The 23,582-nt window shown below is 39.0% G+C and overlaps 1 protein-coding gene across 2 annotated transcripts in view; it reads left to right on the top strand.

Annotated features, from left to right (window-relative positions):
- Nucleotides 1–23,582, top strand: part of FSTL5 (follistatin like 5) — a 568,085-nt gene that overhangs the window by 27,578 nt on the left and 516,925 nt on the right. For both annotated transcript variants that reach the window (XM_034772507.1, XM_034772508.1), the window contains one exon: nucleotides 11,677–11,815. In XM_034772507.1, coding sequence (XP_034628398.1) covers nucleotides 11,693–11,815 — 123 coding nt within the window. In that variant the 5' untranslated portion in view covers nucleotides 11,677–11,692. The remainder of the gene's footprint in view (nucleotides 1–11,676; nucleotides 11,816–23,582) is intronic.

Raw genomic sequence — 23,582 nt, 5'->3', positions numbered from 1 at the left:
AGGATTGTTATCCAAATTATCCTGACCTCTTGGGCCTTGGATATACTTCAAAGGTAAAATACATTAATTATAAAATAATATTGGGCAATAAGAATCCATCAGCAGCTGCAGGAGAGAGAAACAGGTTCGCTGGATTAATCTCATGCCTTTGGTTCGGGTAATGTATGGGTTAAAGAAAGAAGAAGTGGGACCGCTTAAGACTGTAGATGGAGTGGAGATTAAGGATAACCTAGGCATGGCACAATATCTAAATGAATATTTTGCATTGGTATTTAATGAGGCTAATGAAAGGCGGAGGAATAGTAGAAGTGAGACAGATGGGAATAAAGGAGTAGGGATTGATATTACCGTATCCGAGGTAGAAGCCAAATTTAAACAGCTTAACGGGACTAAATCGGGCGGACTGGATGATCTTCATCCGAGAATATTAAAAGAGCTGGCGCAAGCCCGTTAGCGATAATTTTTAATGAATCCGTAAACTTGGGGGTGGTACCGTTTGACTGGAGAATAGCTAATGTGGTTCCTATTTTCAAGAAGAGGGAAAAAAGTGATCTGGGTAACTACAGGCCGGTTAGTCTAACATCTGTAATATGCAAGGTCTTGGAAAAAATTTTGAAGGAGAAAGTAGTTAAGGACCTTGAGGCCAACGCCAATTGGGACAAGTTACAACACGGTTTTATGAAAGGTAGATCGTGCCAAACCAACCTGATCTCCTTCTTTGAGAAAGTAACAGATTTCTTAGATAAAGGAAATGGGGTGGATCTAATATACCTCGATTTCAGTAAAGCGTTTGATACGGTACCGCATGAGGAATTACTGGTTAAATTGGAAAAGATGGGAATCGATATGAAAATCCAGAGGTGGATAAGGAACTGGTTAAAGGGGAGACTGCAGTGGGTCGTACTAAAAGGTGAACTGTCAGGCTGGAGGGAGGTTACCAGTGGAGTTCCTCAAGGTTCAGTTTTGGGTCCAATTTTATTTAATCTATTCATTACTGACCTCGGAACCAAATGTAGGAGTGGGCTGATAAAGTTTGCAGATGACACAAAGTTGGGAGGTATTGCCAATTCGGAGAAGGATTGGGATATCCTGCAGGGAGATTTGGATGACCTTGTAAACTGGAGTAATAGTAATACTATGAAATTTAATAGTGAGAAGTGTAAGGTTATGCATTTAGGGATAACTAACAAGAATTTTAGTTATAAGCTGGGGACGCATCGGTTGGAAGTAACGGAAGAGAAGAAGGACCTCAGAGTTCTGGTTGATCGCAGGATGACTATGAGTCGGCAATGTGACGTGGCCGTGAAAAAAGCTAATGTGGTCTTGGGATGCATTAGGCGAAGTATTTCTAGTAGGGATAGGGAGGTGCTGGTTCCATTATACAATGCACTGGTGAGACCTCATTTGGAGTACTGTGTGCAGTTCTGGTCTCCCATGTTTAAAAAGGATGAAACCAACTGGAACGGGTACAAAGAAGGGCCACTAGGATGATCCGAGGAATGGAAAATCTGTCGTATGAAAGGAGACTCGAGGAGCTCGGTTTGTTTACCTTAACCAAAAGAAGGCTGAGGGGGGATATGTTTGCTCTTTATAAATATATCAGAGGGATAAATATCAGGGAGGGAGAGGAATTATTTCAGCTCAGTACTAATGTGGACACTAGAACGAATGGATATAAACTGGCCGTCGGGAAGTTTAGGCTTGAAATTAGACGAAGGTGTCTAACCATCAGAGGGGTGAAGTTTTGGAACAGCCTTCCGAGGGAAACAGTGGGGGCGAAAGACCTCTCTGGCTTTAAGATCAAGCTTGATAAGTTTATGGAGGGGGTGGTTTGATGGGATACAGTGATTTTAGTCAATAGGTCCATAACAATGGTCAATGATGGGATTTTAAAAGTTACTACAGAGAACTTTTCCAGAAGGTCTGGCTAGAGAATCTTGCCCGCATGCTCGGGGTTCAGCTGATCACCATATTTGGGGTCGGGAAGGAATTTTCCTCCAGGGTAGATTGGCAGAGGCCCTGGAGGTTTTTCGCCTTCCTCCGCAGCATGGGGCAGGGGTCGTTTGCTGGAGGATTCTGAGCGACTAGAAGTCTTTAAATAACGATTTGGGGAGTTCAACAGCTAAGTCAAGGGAGAGAATTCTTCCAGTAGTCGGTGGGTCAGGTTTTGTGGCCCACATCATGAGGGAGGTCAGACTAGATGATCATAATGGTTCCTTCTGACCTTAGAGTCTATGAGTTTCCCTCATTTTGTCCACTTCAGCAGAGAGGAGCAGTTTAACTAATTAAGTGATTTGCAGCATTGACCACTCCAGTGAGAATCAGAGGGTTTCAGGATTCAAAAGATGTGTTCCAGTATGGTCTACTGGCCAGACTGAAGATTCATCCTGACTGAGATCATTCTGACCAATGTATTTATATAGCACTTTTCAATCAAGATTGCATGTGATCATATGCTAGGTTGAATTCTAGTTGTTGAAGTGAGAGGTTTTATGCTGAATGAACTGCAATTATGTAGTTTTTGCTGCTGTTTAAGATTGAGGACAGTGGTTGTATATGTATCTTGTAGAGGTAGATAATATAAATGTAATATTTGGAAGTGCAAAGGATATTCTTCTGAGATGGCTGCTGAATGACAATCCCTGGTGGTGTGGGTAAAGACAATAAAACTAATACATATTTTAGAAGTAATGGACCCAGAATGTTTTTAGCAGTATAATGGTGAACAATATACTGTAGGTGAAGTAAGGAAGAGTTACTTCTTGTGTTTTGCTTACCATACTCCTGCTAATACATGATGCTAATATTGAGGATACAGTTAGAGAGTATGTGTTTTGACTTATTCCAAAATGGCTACCAATGTGTAGTAGAAGCCATATTGTAATACATAGGCTTTGAGTATATGTTGTCTGGCTATGCCTGAAGAAGGACAGGAGGCACTGAATGTGGTTTAATTAGGCTGCAACTTTATTCTTAACTGTCAGGGACTACCTGGTAGATAAAAGTGTACAGTGCAGGTAACTCAGTGATCATTTTCATATATACATAAATACTCCATCAACCCTCCCCCATATACCCATCCTGGACCCCAGCCAACCTGCAGCTGGGACTTCACCATCTCTCCAAATGAGTGTTGGGGTGGGGGAAGAGGGGGCTATAAAGAAGGAGGGGTTGGCTTCCTAGTATGTTAGTCATAGAAGCCCCAAACCTGCCTTTTTTGGTACTTTAATGAATACTGCCTTTTAAATTCGTTATCAATCCATTTTTTTCTGATCACTGTATCCCTTCCCTATTGAGTACTTGCACTGGACATCCACCACATGCTTTCATAATGAGTTGTGACATCATAGCTTAACTTCTATTCCATGTTTGTCCCAACTAAGCCCTACCCCCAGCCCCCCTTCCCCCCCCCCCCGAAGCTGCTGTGGGAAAAGTGATAAACTCCCTACTTTGCCTTAGCCAATCTGATGGTGGGGGGGAAATTTCTTCCCAGCCCCCCAAGAAAGAAGTGACTTGTGCAATGCCCACAGCAGATCCTGACAACCTGCTATTTCACCACTTTCCTGGGTGGGAGAGGGGGTGCTGTTTTGCCTGGGTCAGTTAAAAGAGGGTTTCTCCTTCCTGGCATGGACCTATATAATACCCCTCGCTTCTGGTCACCTGCAGGGAGGGATGGGTCAGCGTCCCCGTGCTGACCTGCTCTGCAGCTGCTGTAAAAGTCACTCCATGTGTCTCTAATCCCTCAAAGAGAGAGACACTTTCCTCCAACAAACCAGACATCCCCCCAACCCCCCGCATAATGTATGATATGGTCATTAGTATGACATGTGAGATGGTAAATAAATTCCACAAAGGTTTTCGAAAGGATGGTGTTAAAATACTGAAAACCACAAACTGTCTAACAGCTGACAAAGCTGTTAAAGGTTACACAGGACAGAATATCTGACAATCTGATCAAACTACTTTCACAATATGAGCAAATGATTTATTCATTGGTTCTGAACCACCCCTTCTTATATGCTGTGCTTCACTGGCACAGTCTAGCCCTAAGCAATGGTGAAGAGAAGCAACCAATTATTCAATAGGGAACATAGACCAGTATTATAGCCCTTGCCAAATTCTCTGGTTGTTTCCCCCAAGGCCAGCATCTCCTCTGTCTTGTCTGGTTAGAGCTCCAGCCAGCAAATCCAGACCCGAGTCTTCATAACAATGGGAACACAAAGACTGTGTTACCCTTGGGGGGATACAATAAGGCAGATGCCCTGGTTGCACTTTGTTCGGTGAGGAACACAACACACTCAGGACTGAGACACTTAGGTTTATTAATTCAAACCTTTATTTGGATTAAAAGCATACCTCATGATTTCAATTACCATTAAAGCAACGAATGACAGATATATGGAAAAAGATATTAGTCAATTAACTTCTCCTGGGGCATAGCACGGGTTTCTCTTAAGAGATTCCAACTATCCCCTTATTCCCCTTACACATACAGCATAAGTATTTCCCTGTTCTGTCCCAACACAATCACTCTACATGACTCATGCTTATGACATTTCCAACACCATTGACTGTCAGAGTAAATCTTAGTGGGCACTCAGTTTTTATGTTCAGGAGATTCAAAAAATTAAAGTAGAGCCCTCTTTCTGCACTGTTCCAAATATCATCTCCCTTTGCAGTGAGGGAAGTAAAATACAAAGGATGCAGGATTTTTCACTTGCTGGGTCCAAAAAGAAAAAAGCTACTTTTGTTGAGCAAGTATATTTCCTGAAAACATTTTTTCCCCTCTACATATTAGAATTTTTGGTAAATCTGTTTGGTTTTTCAATGCTCTATTTTCTTTGAGATATAGTTTGGTCTATAACTTCTAATTGTATCCATCAGTTATCCTCAGCTCCCTTACTTATCTACAAGTCTTATTGTTGACTATTACTTTATATCACAGTAAAACCATGGTACATAAATGTACCACACATCCTAATGTAATTAGCTGTTAGAAATGGGCACTGCCATTTTGTGCTCAAACTTATCCATTCTATGTGAATGTAAAATTACACAAGACAAATGTATGAAAATGTTATTCAGTTACTACATACTTAATGATTAGATTAAAATCAATAACCAAACAAGACTTAGGGCCCAAGTCTGTGGTCATTAACATCAGTTGGTGTTTTTGGGTGCTTAAGCAATGCACACTGGAAACCATAAAGATCATAATGTAATTTGTTGTAGTTGAATCATGGCAGACATCCTCCAAGTAAAACATAAAAGAGTAACATTTTTCTAGGATGTTTTAATGATGGTGGCTACGTTCTCAAATTAAATGTATTTTTATTTGTGCTGTGGTAGTGCCTACAGGAATTAGGGTTCCATTGCATTAGACACTATATGCATGCAAAGGGCCAAATCATGACTTTTGGTACCCACTCATGTAGGACAGAAGGGGACAGTGTGGATTTTGGATGAAGTTTTAGTGTCTCCTCTTATTTAATATAGTCAGTTTCCCTCCTTGTTTAGTCCTCAAAATTTAATAATATTAATATGTAAATCATGTTACTCTTTATAATGAAGATGTAATAAAAATAGTAATTGATTTAAGGAAGAGTAGTACTCTCTTCAATGGCTTTTTAAGGTAGAAATAATAATTGTAGCAATCACATTATGCATTAAGTTCAAGAGAAATTTTGTCTGACTTTGACAAAAATGAAATGAGCAGCAAATAAGAACTGCAGACATCATACCTGTGGGATTTTAGGCAGAGTCTGTCCTAAAAGCTGCATTTCTTCTTTAATTTACATTTTAAGTGCTCATCAAGGTAAGAGGCAATGAAGTCAGAAGACTGAACGTGTAATAATTTTCTCTTCTTTTGAACCAGAACAAAGAAAAAACCCTTCAAGGTCAAATAATTTTTAAAATTGTAAGGGGTCTATTCTTTCACACCACATGAAGCCAAATTTATGCAGTTTAGATGGAAGAGTGGTGGAATGTGACTTTCCTCTCTGTTTTATGTGAAATTACTATTCTGTAGCCTACATTTTCATTATACAATGGAACTTTCCTCCAGTGCACAAGGGAGGCAGAGGTCCAAAAGTGGATGGCCAGTTTTAGCACGTATAACTATTAACGTCAAGGTCAGTATCAGCTAGAGGTTAACAAATAACTACTTTCACCAATATACTAGATACAAATAAGCTTTAACCCAACATTAGAAGTCAAGTTTCCTTATTTCTACATATATTTTTTTCTAAATTATTGTTATGGAGAAAAAAGAAAAATACCATTTTTTGTGTATACTTGAATTCCAAAATTACAATGAAATATAATTCCATACTGCAGGGCCATTTCAACTCTTCAGTACCAAAGATTTGCTGGGAATATTTGGTTTTCCTCTGTGTTAGCCTGGTATTAGTAGCATCCATATCTGACTTTGAATTACCACCAGTGTGTTCTAGTTACAGAACCTACAGAGTCAGAAACTTTTTGTGCATCAGTTTACTTATGCAAAAGCATCCCTCTATAATAGACCATGCTGGCCCTTTAAGGGCAGGCATGAGCCAGAACATCTGTTAAAGGGCCTCAGCCCTGTCAAGGCCAGGAATTTTTGAAGCTGTAGTCTCCACATCACTGCAGACTGGAATCATGGACTGTTGAAACAAAGGATGATGTACTATATAAGGGCAACTTTACATTCAGGAGGAAGAGAACTAGGGAGGACTATGTGGTGGGAAACCTGGAAGGAGCAATAGTAGTGGCTTGCTGGTGGGAGCTCTCCAGGGAACTAGGTTTTGAGACAGGTGTGGGGGTCTGTGCTAAGAGGGAATGAAAGCTGGGTGGGGCTTGGTGAATGCCATAAATACAGAAACAGCAAGTAGCCCTTATAAAGAGGAACAGCTTGAACTTTGGGGAAAGCAGCTGTTTCACTACATATCCAGGACTGGAGCCTGGAGTAAAGGGAAGACTTGAGCTCCCTGCAAATCATGGTGGTCAATACCTCTAGACGAAAAAGCCTTGCTTTCAGATGAGTTGAAGGATTGCAGTTGTATGTAGCATGATATAGTCACAAGCATAAAGGAGTAGCAGTAGTGCCAGGAGCATGGACATAAGTATGAAGGATAACCAGTGTTCCCCAACTTGTTCATATTTTAAGCTTAGTTGAGTTCCCATTAAATGAGTAAAAAATAAATTATAGTCCAGACTTTAACATTCTAATCACAGTCATGTTCTTGGACTCCTAGGGCACTCTTCTGCCTCTCTGTAATTACTCATGTATCTTTTTGTTCTTACCATATATCTACACATTGGCAGCATAGGGATATTAGCTTCAGGAGGCTAAGGGAGAAAGTAAATAGTAAGTCAGCTTGCATATAAAGATGAATTTTAGCTCTTATTTCAATACTGAATAAACAGAATGACTTGCACAGGTCTCAACCCTCATCTTTTTACTTTGTTGTCGGTGGAGCTGGTAGTTTCAGTATACAGCATACCTCTGAAATGCATAAGAAACACAAACAGGAGACTCATACAATTTTTATAAGAAGTGTAAGTGTGATTCTTATAGGTCCTTCCTGGATAGATCTTATCTGGTCCTTACTAAGTTATAACTTCCTCGTAATTCAACTTTGCTTGTTTTTAAGTAGTTTGATTTTTCTCTCCCTATATACCATCATTAATATCACTGGGCATTATGCATATGTAGGAGGAAGAGCAGGGGACTCCAGTACATTCCAGATGACAAAAAGCAATCCATCTAAATGATAAAAGTATCTACTGCACTGTGCATGCCAGTTAGCTGGGCTGGGAGTTGAAGCGTTCATGTGGTGAAGGGGAGGAGAAACCATTACCAGTCCCCCTCAGCAGATGCAGTAGTCTCTCTGCTGCATAGTGGTACATCCTCCAGCCTGATCTGCTCCTCATTCATCTCCCTTGTACAAGAAGCCAGATATCAGTGAAGCTTAACTTCACAGGGGAGAGGAGTAGCACTCCCTGCATGGTAAACAAATTCTGTCCCACCCTTTGTGCAGTGAAACAATCCCTGTTCCTATGCCATTTTGCAAAGGTTAGATTAGGATTTGCTTTGGAAGAAACAATCATTAATGTAGGTCTGATACATCTGATAGAGGGAAGGTATTTATAATGCTGAAGAGTTCGCAACCAGATGTAATTTTGGTATCTCAATGGATGCTTTTATGGTTTCTTGTAGAAGAATGTATGGAACATCCATAGACATTTACAAACTCTACAGACTTCTCTATAGAAGTTGAATAGACAGAAGATTTTTATTTATAAAATATAGCATATGATATGGGCTCCCAATACCAATGGGAGCTACATGAACCCTAAAAGGAGAAATGCACCAATTTCAATAACAGATGTATTGATTTTTCTCTTGATTTGTATAAAATATAATGTTAAGGAAGAAGATTGGTTTTGTGTGTGAAGTGCTCAGATAATACAGGTTGAACATATGTAAATACTTAAATGGAATTTTCTGGAAACCTTGTGTAAATTACCTTCCCAGCTGTATTTCTGCTTCTGTAGGTGTCATTCTTAAGTACCAAGAAACAAGACTGATATTGATTACTATAGCTCAAGCAATATGAATCAACATGCATGGTATTTTCTTCAGTTGCTATTAGGTCAAATGAGTGAAAAATAGGTCAGACACACAAAAGCTGGCATTCCACCAAACACACAGATACCCAGGCTTACAACTATTAACAGAAAGTGAGGAAATCTGAACTAGCAGAGAATGTTAAAAATTTGTTTTAAAACAAAGACTTCATCTTTTCTCAGAAGCAACTGTGACATGAACTTTCTATGACTTTCCAGTAATTCCTGGCAGCCTCTTTTGTGTGTCATAATTTTAAAATCTGATATCTAAGGACCTGCGAGAGCTAGAAACAAGTGCATTAGCTGGGATTCTCCCCTTTTCATTAACATAAGTTTTTTATTTTAGTCCTAATAAATCACAAGATTTCAGATTTTAACCCTGTCACTTGCCTGGGACTGAATGATGTATGTCTAGCACCTCCAAAACGGTGCAATTTTGCTATGGAAGTTCCATATTGGGATGAGGGCCAGAAGCAAACATTTGTGTGCTATGTTGATTTAAAAAAAATGACAGTACTTTAGAGCTGGGCAGGGATTCGGAATATTAGAATAAGTCCAGCATGATGGAGTAATGGGTAGAGTGCAGGTAAGGCCATCAAAGGTGCATGATGTATGAAATTTAGCATATTGATATTACTCTCCCTTGTATTTGTTTATTTTTAAATTTAACAATCTGATTTGTATCCCTAACGCGTAAATTTGGCCTGCCTGTACATGAGTATGAACATCCTGAAATTGAGTATCTGATGTGGTTCCATCAGCCAACTCCCCTGCCCCCAGAATAGGAGGTTGTAGCAGCAACAAAGGATGCCCTGAATCTAAACAGGAGGATTCTGTCCCTTTTTGATTCCTGCATAATCCAAAGCAATGCCCAATAACTGGGCTTTGAACAAGGAGAAGATCTGGATTTAAACTTTATCTCTTTCAAGTTTCAGTGTATCATAAAAAGTTACATTGGATTTGTCATATGATTTTCAGCATTCCCACTGAGCTGTCAACAAATTGGCCATTACCTATGGAAATAAGAATAGCTGTTGAGATGTTTCAGTACCTGAAGTTAGAGATGCTACTTCAAAATATTGTGAAATAAATTATCCCTGTGTTATTAACTATCTTTCAAAGTGTCCTCTGTGACGTTTACACTTTAAAACGTTATTTACAATATAAATGGCTGAATATGAAGTTAAAAATAAATCTCGACCTTTTAAAATGATTTCTAAAGGTGAAATACATTAACTAAATACCACTAGCTTTAATACAATTTTAGTAAGTACGGGTCCTGGAAGATCATGTTGTGACTCATGAAATCCACCTTACTAAATTTCAGTTGCCTTTTTGGATTTGATTCTAAGCAAGCTCAGGATTGAGAGGCTATTTTAAATCTTTAGCAACTTTGATCTTGAATCAACCCTTTTGAGGTAATTATTATTCAGTATTTAGATGGCAACATTTCCCAAAATGTTGAGTGCTTTCTAAACACAAAGCAAGATGCTTTGTTTCAGTTGTGGAAACAACCCAGAATGGAAGCTGCAGTTTTCTGAGTTATGTGGAATACTTTTGAACTCTATGGTTTTAGAAGTGGGCTTTCCATTCTTTTCAGCAGATCATGCTGTATACTTTATTATAATTTCTATAGTATCATAAATGTGCATAGTGCATGATATATCTTTTATAGGTCGCTGGTAATAAAGATTTACCTTGCACCTGTACCAAGCCCAGGTAATTAGGGTTGGCAAAGGAGAGTTCCTCAAAGGCAAAATTGCTTAAATACTTCTACATATGCATATAAAAGAAAAGTTTTAATGAAATTCACTAAACAAATCATTAAACACACACATAAAACCTTCCTAACCCCTAATCCTCCTGTGTGTGATGTCTTGAGGATAGACTGTCCAGATTCCTGATTGAGGCCCTACTTCTGGGTTTCATTATGACCTCTTTATGCCACCTCTGTTGGGCCACAAAGTCAGCAGAATTAGCCATTAGTGAATACCAGCCCAGGGAATTCTTCTGGTGGCCTATTCCTGATGGAATAATAGCCTTGTAACACAACTCTTACAGCACCAAGAGACATGTTGTGTTGGGGAATGGAAGATGTATGGCAGGACTGTGCTATGTTCAGTCCAAGGGCCCGGACTAGAAGATCTCTTGAGATCCCTTCCATTCCTACAATTCTCTGAGTCTATATATTCTTTGCAGTCATTGCAGATAATTGCAGCTTTATAACAGCTCTTGGGTCTTGTCTATTTTATGCCAATGATCAGAGTAGTCCCTGTCAGGTTCCAGAATCTTTGTTCCCTCACAACCTTCCCAAGCTGTGCTAAGTTAGCTCAGCCACAGCTCAGCTGGGGTTTTTGAAACAATCAAAGAAGAGTTTTCTCTCAAAGAATCCAACCCAGTTTTTACACATTGCATCACATACTGGAAACAGGACTTCAGGATTTTAGTCAGTGGAATAGAAATACACATCGAGTGCAGACATTTTATGAGCTTCATTAATTATGTGTGCCTCAGTACCTTGATTTAAGAAGCTCACCAGCATATTGGGATATAATAAGGTATGTGTTCACATGTACAATGCATTGCATACAGCTTACGTTTGCATATCCTGTATGATAACTAGAATAGTGAATATATACTGGAGATGGCATCCTACACTAAACAGTGCAATGCTGGAGAATATGCTTATAAGCAAAAAGTACTGTCATTGGTGTTCTTCTACTTTTCTCCTCTTCAGTTTTAAAAAATATTTTTGTTTTCTTCAATGCTTTTCTTTTATGTACTGTCTTTACATGTTTTTGTTTTTCCTCCCACAGTCAAGCTATGTTATGAGTGCTGAATGCTGATTAAAAATATTTAGGCTAATATAACCTAGTCTTTTTTGATTCCTAAACACCAGCTCATCATTTTTTGACTATCAGACAAATTATGCTTGATAATTTTGATAGCATCTATTCTAGTCTACAAATGGAATTTAAGTTTTTTTTTAGTTTTTATTAGATTATTTGTGGAAAAATGATTTATTAAGGTCTGTCATTAATCTTTTACTATTTTTTATTTTGACAGGAGGAAACCAGTAAGGATGTTTATGTGGTGGTCAGCTGTTTTATTTCTTGGATGCATTTCGTTGGGAGCAGAAGGGTGGCCAGCCAAGGAAGGATACGACTTTAAGCCCTATCAGCCTCTAGTAAGATTACGCCACAAGGTACTGATTATTTTCTAGCATTCTTCGCTTTTCCACAAATAAGGAATAATTGATTCAGTAGACTTATTTTATCAGCGTAACCATTTAGAAAGAAACTCTTTCCAATAATGAAATCTTCAGAATATTGCTCTGATTAATCAGTATAATAGAGCTGCTTTGCAACTCTCCAGGGATCAAAACAGCCTTAAGTCTAGTTTCCATAGTCACAAGATAACTTCCCTTGCATAGGGTGATTCTCGAGTGGTACAGAATCATCATAGCATCTCCTAAACTGCTCCTCGCTGGGCTGCCAGTTTAGGTGAGTGGCCATGGAAAGCTATACCTGGCTGCTATACTGGGTCCTGGGGGTTGCCTGCAGTTGGCATAGACTAAAACAGCCTTTTAATTGCTTTAACTTATGCCAAAGACAGAAGCAGCACCTGGACAGCCTTAAGATCTAGGCATGGGGCCACAACGGTGACTTAAAACCACCTTTGCCCCCTACTTCTGGGCTTGTGCCAGGTACACTTCAGCTGGAGAATCAGGGCCATTATCTTTATTAAATATCTAAGTATTTTGAAACCATCAAAGTTGCTGTTAACATTTCAAGGTGTTTTAGTTGAATTTCTTTGTACCATTTACAAAATATCAAAACTATTTCCTGATATTTGTAAGTTTGTAAAGATGATCCCAAATACTGAAGTTCTCACTCGGTCTATATTCAGGTGAAACTCACCATTGAAACCAGTGGAAGTTTTGCCTAAGTAAATACTGAAAGATTTGCCCATGAATGTACATTATTTATGTAAGTACCGTATATATCTTACAGATGGAACACAGAATATGTAAACACTATATTTTAGTAAAATTACAAAGAAATGCTATAGTATGAATCCTCTGCGGATTATTGTTCCAATATCAGCATGTACTAAGAATGTCTTGAGTACATGAGGCCCAGTCCTGCAAACACTTATATGTGCTTCATTTTAAACGGGCAAGTGGACTACTTGGCAGGACCAGGGTCATAGACTTTACCTGTTAATTCAATTCCATTTATGCAATTTCAGAGCAGTGTACTCTAGTATAGTAGCAAGGAGAAGAAAAAAAAAAAAAGAGAGAAAACAGACTGAAATGAGGAGGAAATGAAAACAGACAGGAAGAGTGACCACAAAAACAACCCTGGAAATACAGACAGTTTAGGTGGAAAAGAAAAAAAAAAAGAGGAAGAAAGGAGATGAAAGCAGAGATAGACAGAAGTAAGAGAAAAAAACCAACAACGAAGAATACATTTTTTAGATTTGTGTGGTCTCTAGTTAATATGTCTTAGGTCACAGTTAGTCTGTTTGTAGTGTTGTTGGTGGAGTAATTCTTAGATACCTGTTTTATGTTTGAAACAGAATAGGATGCAGATTTCAAGAATAGTTTGTGGAGATTAACAAATAAAAATAGAGGATTATTTTTTCTCTCATCTCTAAACCATCATTGCTTTATTTTATTTAGTCAATTCTATTAAAAGGCCTCTGATATTATAATCATAAGTTTTTGTTTGCAATTAGTTGTGAGAATGTATCAGGCTGGCAGTGTTTTCCTGAAACACCCTCCCACTAGTGTTGGTACTTCTGCGAAAGGTTTAAATGAGGCTGGTTGACTCACTGAGATGTCTTGTCATCACCATCTGGCTATAAAGGAAGTGGGATTCTCGCTCAGAGAGAAGAAAGATGTAGACTGTGGACTGAACATTCCTAAGGGGGGAAAACCCTCTGAACAGTCAAACCTAGTAGAAAGTGTGAGCTGGTGTTCGTTACTTTATTTTTGTAAAACGAAACCACTAGAATTAGGTGAGTTTGGATTTTAAAGCGTGGACTTTTTTATACTGCAGGTTGGTAAAGGTAGAGTGCAATCAATGATGGGTAGAGCTGGTCAGGAAATGGTTTTCCTGTCCCATGAAAATTTACAAGATTTCAAAAATTTTCCCATTCCACATTGGTATGAAACCAAGACTTTTAAAAAGTCTTTTTGATAGACACCCAGAGAAAGAGACCCCAGAATAGCCTGGTGGTTAGGTTACCCACTGTGATATGGAAGAATCTTCCTGATTTAGATCAGAGACTTGCTTCTGAATCTTCCACATTTCAAGTGAATGCCCTAGCCACAAGGCAGTTGACCACAATTGTATCCAGGACTTGGGAAACTTTTCTGACCAAAATTTCATTAAAATTGGTACATTCCCATTAAAAGTTTTAATTTTGACAAATTGGCATTTTCCGGCGAGGGTTGGGGTGGGGGGGGGGGGGGGGAGAGAAATTACTTTGTAAAAAATTTCCTGACCAGTTTTAATGATGGGAATTATTAACTTCTGATTTACTTTAGTGGAGTAATTCCTGAGTTACACTAGTTCAAGGGAATCAGAATCCTGTCCACTGTCCTTGAAAATAACTTAACATTCAAGTCCCCCTACTTCTTATGTTTTACTGCAGAAGTGATGGCACATTCTGTTATCATATTTTTATTTCTTTGAAGATAATAAAATTAAAGTTTTAAAAAGAGAAAAAGTGATAAAAGTGAAGAGAACATAGGAAAAGTAGATGAAACTGAGAACTAAAGTGTCTTCTGACATCTAATCAACAAAAACTGTGTGATTATTTTCTGGAAAATGTTTCTAGATGCTAAAATGATCAATATTCAATATTAGTATAAAACAAAGATGCAAAAGGTGTTCTAAAGTCAATTTTTTGTAATCAGTTCTGGCACTGATATGTATTCAATGTATTTTAACAAATAATCATATTTTATATTGAATATGTACCATGAGAATCTGAGCCTTTTTCTGCTCCCAACAAGTATTTTATATTTCAAATATTTAAATAAATAGATTCAATTAGGTAAGATTGCTTATTGCAGGTAAAAGATGATCACAAGTACAGCATGGTGTTACTTGCTATTGAGTAAGTAACATTTCTGAATGGTTTATGGCTGCATAAAGTGAAAACAAATGAGGATTCACTGTTGCTGCAGTGCTGGGAAGCTTGACCAATGATTACAGTACAGTCAGAGTAGTTTCAACTGTCAGGTGAGAACACAAGTATCCCATTTTTTCTTAGTTAACTTGAAATGATTAACTTATCAGCTTGAGGAGGTAGTTATTGTTTACACTGTTTCTGTAGTTAGGAAGTTTAGATATTCAGAGGTTTTGTGCGTTTATATTTTAAAATGAATTATATACTACTTTTGTGCAGAATTGTTTCTTTTTTGCAGAGTTGCAAGTAGGTATAGGAAAACTCAGGCAACTCTGAGGTTAATTTAAACCATATTTTATGTTGTGTGTATATATATAAATAATTTACAGTATACATGGCTAAATTCTGATATTAGTGGGTATGTGTGGATGGAATTTAGCCTATTGAGTTCTGAAGGGAGATCATTGACAATTAAAATGTCACAATGATAAACACATAAACACAAAAGAGCTGCCAAGAACATTACCAGGGAAAGATATAGTTGCCACTGAAGGCAGCAACAACCTTGCTAGAGATAATAAAAAAGAGAGAGGATTCCCTAATCCACTGATTTAATAGGCTGAATAGTAAAGTCTATTATAAATTAAATCAATAGGTTCTTCAGATATCACTAGCTAATGCTCAGTGTATGAATTCTCTAGAAATGCCATGCAAATTAGCCAACTGAAACCACATCACCCAGGAAAACAAATACAGACATCTAATACATACCAAACTCTAGCTTTCCCGTGTAAAGCCTATAGTACTGTGGAAACAGTGGAACAGGAAACTAAATCACCACTGTTTTTCTCACCGTGAAGACATTATAGTTCAGAAGTGGGTCACTGTCAGCTTTCCTAGAAATATCATGTGACTTCCCACAGCTGTTCTTCCATTTGCCTTTTCCTCCTGCCCCAGAGAACCTTTCTATCTTATAAGCAAACAAACATGCCACTTGGTTCCAAGCTGTTTCTCTTTCTCTCTAGCAATGCTACTCTAACCAGGGTTAGAGAGGCCTAGGGGGAGAGATCGATGGTGAGTATTTGGGTTCGTTGATCTCTGTGGTAGCAGACAGGAAGACAAGGCAGAAAGAAATCGTGTCTACAGTGTAACCAGAACTGAGAGGTTTAATATTAATCCCACTGGTATTGCTTGTCATTAACTCTCAGTGTGGTGTTGCTAAACAAAGATGCCGGTTTTAGGTTCGTGATGCTAAGTGCATGATCAATGGTTAATAAAGTTTCAGATGTCCATGATTTCATGCAAATGGTTTGTATTGCATCACTGAAAGCTTGTTGAGTGATACTGCTAGACTGCTTTTGATGAAGTTGATTCTGGCCAGGCATTCAACTCAGCCCAAATTAAGGAGGAATCAGTGAGGAGGGGATATGGCTGTGCTTTTTGTATTCAATCTGCAATTCAAGAGGTGCCCTACACCATAACTGGATAGAATACAGTGTATCTATCTTGTGTGGGAGTCATGAGATGGAATTAAACTAAGACTGGTTCTGCTGTACCAGTCACTTCCTAGACAGAGAAGTCCCTGCATGAGTTTATGGGTTTCCTCACCACAGTGGCATTGGAGCCTCTGTAGCTGCTAATGCTTTGTGCCTTAACAGCCATCTCATGGCCTCTTTTGAATCAGCTCAAGATTTCTTAACTAATATAATGACCATGGAACTCTCTCAGGTAATAACTGTCTCATTTCACATAATTTGCCACACTCTAAATTTAGTTTCTGGATTGGGATTGTAGGTTAGGTAGTTAGCACTTTTGAATTTGTCATGGTCTGTTCATTGCCTTCCTCAGTTTAGAGGTTGGGACAGACTTACCTTGTTGGGGTGAGAGACTTGTGTTGATGGTCTGCCCTTACTGGTCAAGGGAATCTGAGCTCTTTCAGAAGGCCATTAGAGTCTATATTATTCTCCCAAAAGATTATCTTTATCTTTTATCTTCAGCCATCAAAAGAGTAGTCTCTGTTCTCCGGCTTCATTTTCATAGATCACCTGGGTTTACAAATGACCCGCAATAGATGAAATAAGATGAAAGATGTTTTGACAGATGATTCAGACTGATTGGAACATACAGATTATAAAAAAAATTATTCCATGACTGTAGAGAACGTATTCCCTTATGACTGATGCAGGCCAGCAGGGAACAACTAGTCTCATCATTCACAAAGACTGTTAACGCTTCCCAATATGTACAAGACTCTTAAGGAGACAGCTGTGCTGTCTTTTGCATCACTTGACATTGACAATCTTGCAAACTAGCTTTCAATATCTAATCTTTCATTTTTAGTTAACTTTATACAGAAAGATGTGGCAATACAAGTCTGAATACTTAGATACCTCCATTCTGGACCTGGGCTGCAATGTTCCTGGTCAACCCCTGTACAGTCTACGGGTGTGGGTGATCACACTGGTAGTTAATGAATATTTGGATACAATGACATTGGAACTACCATTTCCTCATTTACATTCTCATGACAATACCATTACATATTATATGTTATTAATTTTTTTCTATTGTTATTTTGATAGGTTTCACTTTATCATTAGGAATTACCAGAAATTTCTTCCTCATTACCCAATTCACTTTATAATATTTCAGTAAAAAGATCTCAATGTGAAGTGTCCATACAAGAAAATGATTTTATTGGAGGAAGTCTAATTTCATCAGTTTTTATTTGAAAGTATTAAAAGTTTCATTCATGGTATTTTTAAAACCCAGTATACAAAATGACCAGCTGGCATCCAAGCAGTCTGTCTCATCCTGCCTTCTGGAAATTTTCTAAGGGAATAAAATTTGATTATCTGTAACTTGTCAACTCTGTGCATATAAACTGACAATAGTTCAGACATTACCATAATATCGTGTAAATTAAGTTCAAATGTTTGTATGAATTAGACTTAAACTAATGGACCACTGGGATATTTCCAGTTATCAAGAAAATGTTCTTGTGATTGTCACTTCGGCTCAGCAATAACCTATTATATCTGATCACAGAATTTTAACCACTCCTCAGTATCATATCACTGTGGTCCAAACTGGGGCTTCTTAAAGAGCATGTTTCCTAAAGTAAGATTTTCCACCATTAATTTTAGAACAGTGATCCATATTTATATTTTAATTGTGCAGTACTATTAGTTGTCTGGTCTTGCTTAAGTGGTTTATCACTGGTTTTATTCAAAAGAACATTGTCAAAATTATGCCTTGCAAGAAAAGAAAAAGAAAATGAACAAAATCCTTGTCCTATCTTTCATTGTGGTCACGAAAACAGAACAGCAGGTAGAACAGCGAGTTTAGGTATAAGAGGGATTTCATTGGTGTAATACTTCAGAAAGATGAATAAGAAGTTCTAGAATCTGGAGATTACTGGTAGAATTTTCAAAAGAACTCAGCTGTGGCCTAACTGCTGCCAGTCAGTCAATGGTAAAACGTCCATTCACATCAATAGAAGCATTTAGTAAAATCAATGATGAGTGAGCATTTCTAAACATTTTACTCCAGGTTGTCTTTTTATATCAAACTCCACAGAATATTTTGCTGTGGTTATTGAGGGGGATGTCAAGCTATGTCTGAATGTTATTTGGGTTTACTGTTTTGCAAGTTTTTTCTGGTTCTCCACAAGCGAAAACACTGAATAAATTTGTAAGGGCCTTTCCATTTGTAAGTTGTCTAGCATTGCTGATGAGCTGTTGTAGATCATTTATTAATATTAAGTCTCACTTCTGAAATCCATTAGAAATTGTTTTTAGCACCCTAGTGAATTTTCTGCTGATGATATGCATGGCTGTGGCAGTGAAAGCAGGGAGTAAAAGTAATTTCAGTGAACAAGCATATTCTGTGGATTTCAGAAATCCAGCTGAATAGAATCCTGAGAAGCAGCTGCAGCTCCTTGCCCATGGCTAAGAAATGTCGAATGTGCCCTGTACTACTATATGTATAGCAGAGCTATATTTCAGTTATGCTTGTATAAGATATGCATCTCATCTCTTCCATTCTGCAATGTGTATTTAACCTGCTAATTCTTGAGAATTCTATAAAACTGCTCAGTCATGATGCTGGAATGGGCATGGTATTGAGTATTGTGTTTAGTTATTGATTTGAAAAGAGAGAGGACAACTAAAAAAAAAAAATCTATACCTGATCTATCCGTTGTCATATAAACACCCCCTTCTTAAAAATAAATAAAGATAACGTAGACAAGTGAGAGAGCTGTAAGATAATCCACAACATTTGACGTTTTATCAGCTATTTCTACAAGTCAGAATATTGATGTTCCCTTGGTGTTAGTAGGACAGGTGATTTGCTAGGTCACTCCAATCCTCAACTCTGGAAGCCAGCCTTATTCACTTGCCACAAGAACACATTTTCAGCCTCATAACGATATACATGAAATCACAACCTATAACATTACTATAACAGCAATGCTCAGTGCATCATGAGCCTTCCAAAGACACCCGCCATGACAAACTGCATTGGATACCACACAATCATAGTATAAGGATGAGCATGGGTGTAGGCTGTTCCCCTGAGGTACAGAATGTCATACCTTCCCCCTTAGTTAACTGCAAGAGTGTTAGTCACTGACTATCTCAAAGGCAGTTTGTGTTCTAGTCCTCTTGGCATTCAGCCATTAAGGCCATGAGATGGTGTGCCTCAGTTTCCCCATTCACACACAGTAAACCAGGTTTTTTATGGTTTCTCTGCTGTGATAAGCTTTAAATCGGTTTACAGGTATTAATTGAAAAGTAGCATTATTATAAGGGTTAACATCTGTGTCAAAATTCTTATTCCCAAAATGTAACATGAATACCAAAATTTTTATCACAGATGTGCATTTAAAAGTATCTTTATGATACCACACCCTCTGTTCAGATAGTGTAGTTTGAGGTTAGTTTGTTCATTACCCATGGTGTCCTTTGACTTTCTCCCATGTAACCCGTCACTGCCTTTTCTTTCCCTCCAGTGTTCCCCTCTGTGGGGGCTCTTAATTTAATCATATTTCTGGAATTTTGGTGCCTCAGGATCTGGCAAGATAGGTGTTCAGTGGGATCCTGCACATTGGCTGGCCCTTTGGGGAGCAGTCTCCCAACCCCAGGACTGTACATATATAGAAAATCCAGTTCCCCTTTGGGGATTACCTGGTATTTCCCCCTCTCAGCAGTGAGTCCTTTCCTGCCCCCTAGAAGGCTGTGATCTGTGGGCTAGGTGTGTTTACCCTTTAATCAGATACACCTTTTCCCAGCAGCTTTTCCATTACTGCTCCCTGTCTCTCAGTCTGGGAGAAAACACCCCCTTTGTCAGTTGGGTCTTTGTGTTCTCACAAACCACCACCTGGCAATTTCCTGGTCTCAATTCTTCTGTTGTCACAGGTGTTGGAGCTGCATCTTGATGTAAAGAGACAGTTACTTTCCAAAAACTTATCAGAAACAGCATCCTGAAAAACCAGGACCTGGATTGGGGTACCCTCCATCACCTTTCTCTGTCCCTGAAAAGTCAGCTGTTGTGACTGCTCCCCTCCTGGGGTCACAAGCTGAGTGACTCGATGCACAGATGCTGACCCAGCCATCCTCCTAGTGTCCTGGGCATTCTGTCCCAAATGACTAATGAGGAAACATTCCTGTACCCCCACTATTCCTTCCCTAGTTTCCTCCTCTGGGCCCCCTCCTAAGACATTTCTCTGTGCTCCCTAGGAAAGGTTCCATCCCTTGTTAATCTGTAAAAAACTCTGCCAGCTAACAACTGGGACAGTTTCCTTAACCACTGACAACACCTCTCCTGTGCCTGAGGGCATGTCGCCTCCTGCTGGAAAGGAGCTAGTCTCAGCTCCTCCCATACTTGGAAACACACTGCTTCCCTGTGTTACAGAATCACAGGAATCCTCACCCACATCAATGGTTTGAGATTCCCTGCCCCTTCTCTGGGCTCTCCTCTGGGACACATTTCTCTATGCTCCCTAGAGCTGGGTTTGTCTCTGGTTCAGCTGTGACCTGCTGGCAGCTAACAACCTGGACAGTTCTCTCCCTGGCAGGCATTACACCCCCATCCCTTCCTGATGTGGTGTTGCCTCCAGTTGCAATGCAGGAGTTGGTCTCAACCACCCTCTGCCCTGGAAGCATGTGGCTTCACCCTGTTGCAGAAGAATCAAGGAGACTCTCTCCCATTCTCTCAGCAGTTCCTGAGACCTTCCCCTTCGGCATCCCAGCATAAAACTCCCTCCTGCTGCAGGCAAATACTTTAACCTGAACTGCATGGAAAAAATCATTACCAAGAAGCAGGTCGACTAAGAGGTGTTTCATTACCCCACAGTCAAAACATTTTCAAAACCTTCCCACACCACATGGATTTTAGCTAATGGTATGAAGAATCTGCTTTCAGCCACCCCCACAATCTCTGCTATTTGGCCAGATAGCATACTGGCCTTTGGGACCACATTCTGCTTAACCAGAGAGATCTGGGCCCCTGTATCCCTCTGCCTCAAGTATTCCCTGCCATCAATTTGGACAGCCTTAACATGCTCCATATCTGGTTCTGTAGAGGCTAACTTCACAAAACCAATATGATAGATTTCAATTGCTTGCGGGGTTTCTGTATTGAGGACAGCAGAGCTAACATGAGCTATTGGTTGCCTGCTTCCTCCCAGTACAGGGCATTTATTCCTCAGGTGATCAGTGGAATTACACTGATAGCACCTTATGGGCTTTTCTGCTTTTACAGAAGATTTGGGATAGGAGTTACCAATAGAGGAATGTTTTTGGGTAAGAGAATGTTTAGGCTTCCAACCCCCTTCTCTCTTCCCAGGGGCAAAATGGAATCCTCCCTTCCCACCAGTTTTAAGCCCCTCTTTCTGTGGCCTACCCTCAATAGACGCCTGACCCTTAATAGACGGCATCAGCTAAAAAAGCCATCTCATCCAGTCTTTACATCTTTGTCCCATAGACACTGCTTTACATCAGCCTTACATATGCTTAGGAAATGTTCTTGAGCAACAAGATCCAACATTCCCTCAAAACTTGCCACCTCTTTACCCCTCACCCATTACTCATACCAATATCCCTTTTAAAATTCCTAAATTTAATTCTATGTTTCTGGAGTAATCTGAAAACTTTGCAAAACAGTATTTTTAAATGTACAGTAGTCTAAAGCATCTTCAAAAGACATTCCATTGAATACATTTCAAGCCTTACCAATTAATTTTGCAATCAGGGAAGGAACTTTCTTATCAGGGATTTCATGTATTACACACAGCCTTTTGAAGGTATTCAGAGGTTCAGAAATATTGTCCTCTTCACTGTATGTAGGACATAAGTGTTCCCATTTGTGGATTTTTGAGTGATAGGAGTCGTGGCCAGGGGCCTCTGTTTCTGCTTCTCTAGCAGGTACAGCTGGTGTTTTCTCTCTCTCTTCCTCTCTTATCTTTCTCTCTTTCTCCCATAGCCCTTCTGTTTGCAACCTCCTCTTCTTTGAGCCTCATTTCTGCCTACCACATTTGAAATTCACCGTCCTTTTCCTTCTCTGACATTTCCAGGCTGGACAGCTCTAGTTTTGTAGATGCCTCACTGGTAGTCATTTTTCTGCTTTCTTGTGCTTATTTTCCTCACCCAAAATAAACAAACAGAAAATAAAACTGTGACCTCCTCCTGACTATTCTTAGCCACTGCACTTAAGACTAACTTTACATCACAAATATCAGTGCTTAAAGTGTGAACGCCAGTTGGAATAACAAGCTGCACTTACAATCTGCTCACCGCGCCACTGTGACATTCCCCTGGTGTTACTGGACTGGTGATCTGCTAGGTCACTCCAATCCTCAACTTTGGGAGCCAGCCTTACCCTGCTCTGCTGCAAGAACTCCCACTCCTTGGCTGTTCACGCACAGCCTTTAGCATGTAAGGCTGCTCCTTTGATTGTGCAACCGAATGATACTAGCCAATATCTCTGGTCCCATACACAACCCTAGAAACCTCCATCTTTCAATGTCCAGTTATGCCTGTTGGACACTGCAAGCTTATGAGTTTGTCAATTTAGCAAAGACATTTATAAATTATATGCATCAGGCTTGTTATCCCAAGGAGAGTCTTTGACACGCTTCAAACCAAATGCACTGCTTCAGGTAGAATAAACAAATTTATTAACTACAAAGATAGATTTAAGTGAATATAAGTCAAACCACAAAAAGTCATATTTGGTCAAATGAAATACAAGCAATTACAAAATACAAAAAATGCATTCTAAGCTGATCTTAACACTTTCAGTGCCTTTACAAACTTAGATGCTTCTTACCACCATATTTCCATTTTTACCTTCCTATGAAAAATCGGTACTTTAAGGGGAAACAAAGAAGAGAAATAGAAAAATAAAATTTTGTAGACAGAAACAGGTGCATTCCAAGTAATATAATAAATTGGGATAAAACATTATTTCCATTAAAAATTATAAAACAAAGTAGTTAGCATGTATAATGTATATCAGTAAATGGGAGGCTTTATACAGATGTTCATTTCAGTGATATATGTATTGTGTATGCTAGTTATGTTTTTTAAGGTTACAATCACATGCTCATTTGGGACATTTTGTCCAGGAAAGATTACATGCAAAATAATGCTACTCAGAGATACAGAGAGGGGACAAGCAGGCAAAACCCAGATTATTAAGGCTCCAAACAATCCCAAGTTTAAAAGTTCACAGTGTTTATCTAGAAGTCCTGCCTGCCTGAAGGCTTTGAGAATTCCTATGATTTCATCCCCTTAAATCCTCTCTGCCCTGGAAAAAAGGCTTTCTAT

The sequence above is a fragment of the Trachemys scripta genome, chromosome 5, assembly GCF_013100865.1.
Source record: "Trachemys scripta elegans isolate TJP31775 chromosome 5, CAS_Tse_1.0, whole genome shotgun sequence".
NCBI lineage: Eukaryota > Metazoa > Chordata > Testudines > Emydidae > Trachemys > Trachemys scripta.
This window is presented reverse-complemented; position numbering and strand designations above follow the sequence as displayed.